The 9057-nt window shown below is 36.4% G+C and overlaps 1 protein-coding gene across 1 annotated transcript in view; it reads left to right on the top strand.

The window, feature by feature from the left end:
- The window catches only part of TRIO (trio Rho guanine nucleotide exchange factor), a 176701-nt gene that overhangs the window by 30525 nt on the left and 137119 nt on the right, over positions 1 to 9057 (top strand). The window contains 1 exon segment of the mRNA XM_031058260.1: positions 7151 to 7304. Coding sequence (XP_030914120.1) covers positions 7151 to 7304 — 154 coding nt within the window.

Consider the following 9057-nt stretch of genomic DNA (forward strand, 5'->3'; position numbering starts at 1 on the left):
TAAATGCCTTTGTATTCTGTCAGCCTGATTGCACTGACAGGTGAGTTTTGACTGCTAATTCCCATGTCTTTTTGTACAACAAATGAATAGTTGCATGGGATTGACTGAATGATACCAAGTTCTGTGTATTATCAGAACTTGACTATTGGCTATTATGGATAAAAATTATAGTTGAAAGTTAGTTCTACTTCGTATTGTTCTGATTTTAAAGTAATTTATTTACTTTAAGTCATATATGATGAAAAAGATTTTTTAATATAGGCAGCTGTTCTGAGTTTGTGCTGGAAGCTGACATTCACATTCTAGATAAAATTCTGGACTTGAAGTGTCAAAAAGGGTTCTTGTTGTAACATGCAAAAAATTAATAGTGTTATTCTGCAAAATTTTGGTTTTAAATCCTCAGTGATACTTAATTGACTTAATAGTGTTTCTTTAAAACCTGAGAGTAGTTATTCTAAAAATTACAAAAATTATAATTTTAAAAGATTTTAATAATTATAATTATAAAAATTACAGATGAGATTACTTTCTGATAATAACACTGTTCTTGAATTAATTGTTATTACCTGCTATTTTTTTATTATTATGACAATATCTGTAAAAGTTAGTAGTTACATACAGGCATTAGTATCTCAGACACACCTTTGTGTTTTGAAAGTAAAACATTCCTTGGTTGATGGATTTTTAATAAGCATAAAATGTTGGCTTTGAACTTCAATTAACAGAGACATGAGTAATTTATCCTTTAAGACCTCATCTTCATAAAAAAATAAAGATGGGCCAGTATTTGCTGATCGCAGTCTTTCATTTCAGTGTAATAGTATCCACAAATCACAACTTCTGAATGGAGTTTTTTAGATAGATAGCCATAGTTCTGGTTAAGCTAATCTTTTTTCATCAGAGTTAGTTGCACTTTAAGCTAAATTTCTTGTACTTTTCTGTTTCAAGAAGATACTTGGATGTGTGAGCAGTTGGGAGTGAAATAACTGATTTTCATCATTTAGTAGTTGAAAAAGGTAATTTAGGCAGATGGTGGGGAGACTCAGCAATCCTGATAACTGAACTTTCTTTGACATCTGGTAACTATCTCTTCAGATAATTAAAGAAAATAACTTAAATACTTAGCAGTAAATTTTGTAAAATATTCAGAACTTTATTACTTATTTTTTATCTAAAAAGAGGCATACATTGAAAGACAGGCTGTTATCCAGATTGTCAATGCTGAGATGTGACAAAGGATGTAGAAAGGCATGAAAAGTATTAGCTGACAAAAAGTAAAAGGAAGCAGAGGGAATGTTATGAATAGTAAGCAAGGGCACAGAGAACAGAAGATTCCATTCATTATGCCACTGTCTAAATCCTTGAGGCTCTCCATGAAGATTACAACATAAGTAGTGGCTAGTAAGGAGGGTCCAGTGCTGGTACTTGCATGAGTAGTCAGTGAAGGGCCAACTCAGAATATGCTGTGGTTCTGTGATGAGGCACAGCCCACAAATTAATCACATCTTAAGTTGAAAAGGCTTCGTAAGGAATCTTCAGAAACTGAAATTAACACAGTAGTTTGCTTCTCAGAGAAAAATGTAGGTCCTCTCAGCAGTCTGGTGCCAACAAGTATGGATTGGATGGTGGAACTTCCTCCTCTAGTTTGAATTGTATTCAAACTAGAGGAGGAAGGCAATCTACTTAGGCAATCTAGGCCAAGGGGTCTCCTGAGGTAATTTGCCAGGTGCATAATTCAAGTTTCAGGCCTGTAGGCCAGGCTTTAGGCAATTTATTTCCTGGGGGAAGGTGTTCATTAAATGCTGCAGAGAGTCTTACTGTACTGCTCCTACTCTTTACTTTTAGTATCTTGGGAGTCCTAAAATGCTTGTAGGAAATTTTCATTTTCTGCTCCATCCTAAATCATGGCTCTCAGTGTGGAGGAGTTAGCTCTCAGACTGCTTTGTTCTTTGAAGATGGCAAATAACCCATCATTAGACTCAAGTCATTGTGCAGTCACTACCAGGTTCTTCAGCAAGATGCTGGATTTTCCTTCTCTGTATTGGACTCGTCAGCCTTTGGAATTGCTGCATTTAAGATGAAGTAAAAGATTTGAAAAGAATGAAGTGGACAGCTTTACATATTTTTGTAACTTCCAGTATCAGGAATGTGCAATCCAAATCATGGATGTGGATTGTGAGTACACCAGAAGTTTTCAGTGTGAACCAGTTGACTCGAGAATGTTGATCTGCATTGACTTCTCATTCAGCGCTTCATGCCTTACCTACTGGTTGGAGAAATTTCTTTCATCCTGTTTATGCCTGTGGTTTCTTTATATGCTTTGCAAGACACTGAATTAAGGTAGCGAGAGATGCTCTTGACAGTTTGAAGCTGCAGCCTTGTACCTAATGCACATCTTTATCAACCACGTGAAATTTCAAGCTAGATCTGTACAGAGATGCCACCCTTGCTTGTTGCCTTCCTAAGCCCTTCCCTTAATATGCAGTAATTACCACTGTCAGAGATTGAGCTGTCCTTTGGTTTATCTCCGTAATGACTGTTAATTACGGAAATGCTGCATGTGGAAGTATAGCTCCTTATGTTGCTTTAACTTAACTTTACAGATATTGAGTATTTTTGGCACTGCATTATGAATCACCATGTGAATTTTGGTCACTGTTCCCTTTCATAATACAACTTTTCATACTGGGATTTCAGTGCAGGTCAATCTGTAGGACAATGACCATTCAACATCCATACCAGATAGATTAATCTTATAGCCACAGCAGATGTCTTAGAGATTGTAGCTCGCTCATCTTTGAAAATTTATTTGGGGGAAAAAAGTGACCTCGAATAAAAATATTATTTTTTCTTGCAAAAAAAAAAAAGCAAAACAACTTTATCAGATCATAATTTATCTGAGCAATGTTAATTTTTCATTTGAATACTCATTAACACCATTCAGTGCATGACATTACTCTGGTTTGAGGTATTAGTTTAATTTATATCCGAGACTGTTCCAGAATGGTTTATGTAGACCTCCAAAGCAACTTTCTTTCTGAAATACTTGAGTTTTTGTTAGCTCATTCTCTCTTCGTTCAAATGTTAAAAAAACTCACTTAAGATTGATTGAGAAGATAACATGAAAACATCTTTTAACTATTGTCAGTAAAGTTAAATGTGGTGGGTTTTTTTTCATTTCAGAATAAGCTAAGTGTGTCCCTCTTCCACTGTTTATAGTTAGTTTGCACATAATGGCAAGCAACCAAGAGCATTGTAAGTGAATCTATAACTGTCCTTTAGCATGAGTCTGTGATTTCCTCCTCCTCCCTGTGCTGGATTAATGAAATAACTCAGTTCATGGAAGTGTTGAGTGAGTGACAGAGTGGAGTTGGAGGAGGGAATTGGCCATGTTGAGCTGGTACTTCACTTTATGTTACTTCCACCTTAGAAAGCTCATTGGGTTTTTTCTTCTGTCTTGCATGTTCTTGTGTACTGGGAAGCTGTTCCTAGTGGAGCTTTCCAAATCAACAGAAACATTGTGATGGTATCTTGAGTACACCAAGAATCATCTGCTGATCTTTTGAAGCAAGTAGTAAGGAAAGTAGTGCATGAAATAATGAAAATAGTAGATAAGAAGTGAATTACAGAAAATCTGAAATTTGAAATGTAAAAACATATGACAGTCTTAAACTGAATGGAATTCTGAGTTTGACTTTAGGTAGCAGAAACATGCTGGGAGATCTAGTTCCCAGTTAGTTTGTATATTAACATCTAAAAAATTGGGGTTTTATTTTAATTTTTAAAAAAAGTCTGGTCACTGGCACTGAGTTGTCTATGTAGCCCTTCTACATGCTAGTAGAAGTATGATTTTATGTTTAAGAGTTAATAAGCTTACAAGTAAATAATAGTCAGCCTTTCACCTAAGGAACGGAGCTGACTGATTCTGATATGAAGCAATAAAGCAGACTTGGAACAGCAACATGTTCTGCTCTTCTAGGCCACGAAATGTCAAAATTGTGCATGAAGATAATGTTTGTGGTAGAGTGATACTGCTGACACTTGTATGATCCGAGTTTTGGTGCCTGAAACTCTCCTGATAGCTTGCAAGCCAGAAATTAGTAAAACATTCTAGCAGGAGGTGTTTTGAAGGTTTTTTGTGGGCGTGGGATGGGGATTAGTTATTTTTGTTGCTATTGTTGGGGGGGGGCGGGGGTGTTTTGATTTGGTTTGGCTTTGGGTTTTTTTTCCCCAAAAATACATTTATTTGATATAGTGAGTGTCTTCTCTGTCCCTTCTGGATAAACGTGCTGCTTCCTGCTTGATCTGTCTGCCTCAAGACAGGTTACGGTCACTGGTTTCAGCCTTGACTAATGAAGGGCGGGCCATGAATGCTTGCTACTTGCTAGCATCAACATGATTTCACTGTGTGATTCCCATGTGGCTTTTGAAGGCGGTTCCAGTGTAAAATGGGACTTTTTTTGAGAGAGTGTTTCCACATTTTAACTGTCCGAAGATCAGAAATGCGGATATTTCCATCTTCCCCTTCTGAATGCTATGTCAGCAGCAAGTAAGTGGAGATCAGAAAAGTGAGTGTATGCAAAGTAGGTAAAGGGATGGGGGGTGAGGAATGGATAATAATGTGGGAAAGACTGGTGCAAATTAGCACAATGAGTCTGCAAAAGATCAGGTTTACTTCTACAAGCAGTGTATACTACGTATTTTACAGCCATGAGCAGTGATGTTTTTTTTAAATGAAGCTGTCTTTCCATAGTAGTTTCTTCTGTCATATATTCTTTTGGGAGTTAGAAAAGTAAGCATTTTTCCAGATCCTGGGCATAAGGGATAGTTTTGCTGAGACTGCAGTAGAACTTAATTGCATCATTAAAGCAACTTGCTGCAGTGGAGGATGATACTATTCACGCTTTGACTGAAAAGTGTTGAGCCTCTTAGACTCCTATGTATTACTTAAGTACCAGACTGAATTCCATTTTCTTTCAGTATTGGTAGAAGAGTCCTTAGTGTCTCAGTGTGATGATTTCTGTAACTCTTACACATTTTCTTCCCCTTCCTGGGAGAAGTAAGTTGCTAAAAGGCTAATATCAGTGCCAGCTAATGGTATTGTCCTTTGATTGAAGTGGTATGCAAAGCAATTACTGATGAGAAGAGCCTAACTTTACTCTGCCTCTATGTGCTGTAAAATTCCCAAGAGTGCTTCCTCAGTTTTTTTAAGAATCAAGGTGTGAAGACTGAACACTAATGAGATGTGTATTCATACTGATTTCACTTAGAGGCAGTAATGTTTTTCTAGTTGAGTGGTTTATGTCATGATCTGTGTACTGGATTTCTATGACGATTTCTTCCCTTGAGAAGTTATTCAGCATTATTCGGAGCAAAAATCATTCTCCCTGGGCTGCTTTCTGCATTCATCCCATGCTTTCTGGGACTGATTTTACTGTTGATTTCATTTGTTAGCTTGTAACTGTTAGTAGTCTCCAGAGTCCAGTCTAATTATTTCATCCAAACATATCTCTTTTCAGCTCTTTTTATAATGGGAAAAGTAGTCTCCTGAAACTAGTCAAAAGTATTGGTAATAATAACTGAGGCTGTGTTTAGCTCCTCACTCTCCTTTCTCTGATCGATATTTTACCTTGAAAGTAGAAAACGAAAACTTGCGTTGACCTAAAACACAATAATATTCTTTTGGCAATGCTTACTGGGAAAACAAGTATCGCAGAAGTTAAGTATGGAGATTTAATGAAGTGTTGGTGATTTGAAGTGGCTGTATTATGGGGTATTAGGGAATTGTTTGTTGTTTTGAAGATGTTCAGTAGGAGAGACCTTGCAAACGCAAAAATACTTGCATGATCAAGATAAATGAGAAAACCGTGTTTTCATTCTTTTTCTAAAGAAAGCACGGATGTTTTTCATGGGAATGGTGTGTGGGATTACATGTGTATTGAATGTGATCGGGAGTGGTGTTGCAGGAATGGCTCTCAGATCTGGAAGAAAAAAAAGTCTGTCTTTAGTTATACTCAGTTATACTTTCAGTGGAAGAAAACTGGGGAAAAACGTCACCCAACTTTAGGAATCAGAGTAAAGGACACTAGTAGGTAAGAGGCACAGTACAGGCTTTTGGAAGTTATTTTCAAAACCAACTAAAATATTAATGTTTTAAAGAAAAAAGAATGCTGAAGGTGAATGTTAGGTAAGGTATTCTGCACCACTATATAAGTGCTGTGTAGATATGGTTAGCTGACTTCAGAAAATTGCTTATGTGCTGTTGTTTTTAATTCTAAATGTCATTCTTAAATCTTTTGAGTATCTTCCAAAAAATTGAATACCATATGCATACTGAACTAATTTAAGTTATGGCTAAGAAGTATTAGTTTGAAGAGAGGTTAGAGGATTTTGTTCATTTACTCATCAGAACTTTGGTATGTGTGCAGGAATCTTTTGTGTTAACTGACAGGAGCTAATAACATGTACAGTTTTTACTATTTATAAAGCTGTCAGCCCAGTCATTGTGGTAGAAGCATTAAGGTCCTTAAAATGTCTTTTGTTCACCACTTTTTCAACTATAAAATTTACAATAAACAATTATGTCTGATGTTTTGAGGTGATAGATGCTTCTTAAGAACTGGAGCATATTCCTTCATATGCTCTGAATACAGACATTTATCTCAAAATTATTTCAGCTAATTTTTCTTGTGTTAATTGAAGTTAGTTACCACTGAATCTTACTTCTTGACTTAATGATATGTAGAAGGTGAAGTGATTTCTCATCTAAAGTAGAACTTCGCTGTGTTATTCACCAGCTTCATTAGTGTTACCTTGCAGAAAAATGTCAGCTGAAGGTGTAAACAGATTAGAGAGACCCTCGCAAGGGGTCTTGACACTTGGATCAGATTACTGTCAAATTGATTAATGTGGAGAAATGGAGTTGTCCTTGGTAGGCTTCAAAATACAGATGTAATCTTGAATTGTACTATTTTGCTAGTTTGAGCTAATTACTGCCTTGAGAAAAGTTAAATGAGATGTAATTAATGTCCTTCAGTGGCAACATTGTGTTTTAATCCAGCAGTTCAGTTCTTTTTAAGCAGTGCCTTTACAGCTTCTCAATTGCTTGAATAATTGTCTTTTTGTTGTAACATTCAATACAGCCACTCAGGGTTTCTGTGTGTCTTTCTTCTGTACCACAGGTGTTGGATTGGATTGAAAACCATGGAGAAGCTTTTCTTAGCAAACACACTGGAGTGGGAAAATCCCTGCATCGGGCCAGAGCTTTGCAGAAACGCCATGAAGACTTCGAAGAGGTTGCGCAGGTAAAAGCAATCACATGAAGGACTGTACACTTGTCATGGAAATCAATGAAAAATTCCTGCTTTTGCACTTAAGGGCTGTGCGGAGGGAGCTCCACTACAAAGCATTCCGTTCCAGAAAGGGACTGTTTTGTTTCTGTTGCAAGTTTTTATTGCATTCTCCTTTATGCTCCAGCTTTGAGACGAAAAAGACAAACTTTCATAGTCCTCGAGGGTGTGAGCCTTAAAGTAAAATAGAACTGCTCTGGCATCATCATTGTTAGTATTATTAGTACTACTACTACTACTACTAGTAGTAGTAGTAGTATAATTATTATTTCAAAAGTATTCTTTCAAATATTGATACAAAGAAGAATGAAAGCTCTCCTTTTAAAAGTAGCTTAGTTCCATGGGATTCTAGGATTTTAACTTTCATGCAGCCTGTAAGAGAGGATGTAGATGAATTGAAAGTCTTGCTTTCTGACTTTAAGCTTGAGGAGCTCCCACATTCTCACTGCAGTCTCATGGAGAGGAAGGAGGATTCATAAGAAACCAGGTGAGCCAGCAAATGGCCAACCTGGCTTAAGTTTCTTTTCTTTAAATACAATTGAGTTTGTATATGGCCTCCTCTTCTGAATAACCCTTAGTTTAGCCTTAAGTGTTGATACAACTTCAGAACACATTTTTATGTGAAAAAAAATCAAAACAAGTAGAGATACAAAGGAATGCAGGGAAGCTAACAAGGAGCTGGTGTATCTGTCAGCCTCTAAAAGGGGGGATGTGAGGCGAAGAACAACCCTGTGATGAAAGCTGAAGACTAGAATCCTCCCCATTAGGAGCGTGCACTGTCTGTCCAGTCTTAATGATTGGTGAGAGAAAACATTATTTCCAAGATTAATGAAACATAATCTCCGAAGGTGAGATTGATATAGGAGTGCTTCAGTCAAACAGAAGGCAACGTTATTAGATAATTGTGACATTGTATGCAGGAGCTTGGCAGTGACACCTGCTATGGGGGATGCATCAGAAGTGTTGTTCAGTTTGCCTGTCTAGTGGAAGATTAAACTCTTGATAAAATTTTATTGTAAATACAGTCTTAGAGCACTCTAGTAGCTGAGGACTAGAAATAGCATCAGAAAACTTCCTCAATATTGATTTCCTGTAAAATTAAAAAAAAAAATAGGTTTTGTTACTTTTGTATATATACATGCTGCATTTTCTATATGCATGTCTATTACTTAATTTTTAGTAAAAACTAATATTTTCCATGTGGAAATACTTATTCTTATGGGTCAGACAAGCAGGAGTCTATTTCTGTAAGGTACTTAACAAAGCCTGAATGATCTCATACTTAATACTGTATTATTTGGGCAAAGAAGAAGAAAATGTTTGAGTAGCCAAAAGGGGATAAAGTGCATAGAAATGTTACTTGGATGTTAAAAAAAGCAACTTGTTAATTTGCATTAGACTTTAAAGCAGAAAATTTTAAAGCAAATGTTTACTAAAAACTTCCTAAAACTGAATGTTACTGGAGTTTGAAATTATTTCTTCAGGGAATGGGTGTAAATTCTATTTTTGGAGATACTGAAAACTTAGATTTGTTAAAGAACTTAAATATACTACAGGGGACTATCTTCCACTGACAGAAGGATGGACAAAATGATCTAATAAGTATTTTTTTCATCTCTAACTCTTGAATGTGTAGTGAGTTACTGCCAAGAGAGGCACACCCTCTGAGTTGTTCCTCTTACTTGCTGTAAAACTGAATATAAGCAGA

This window comes from Geospiza fortis, unplaced genomic scaffold (assembly GCF_000277835.1).
Source record: "Geospiza fortis unplaced genomic scaffold, GeoFor_1.0 scaffold281, whole genome shotgun sequence".
Classification (NCBI taxonomy): Eukaryota; Metazoa; Chordata; class Aves; order Passeriformes; family Thraupidae; genus Geospiza; species Geospiza fortis.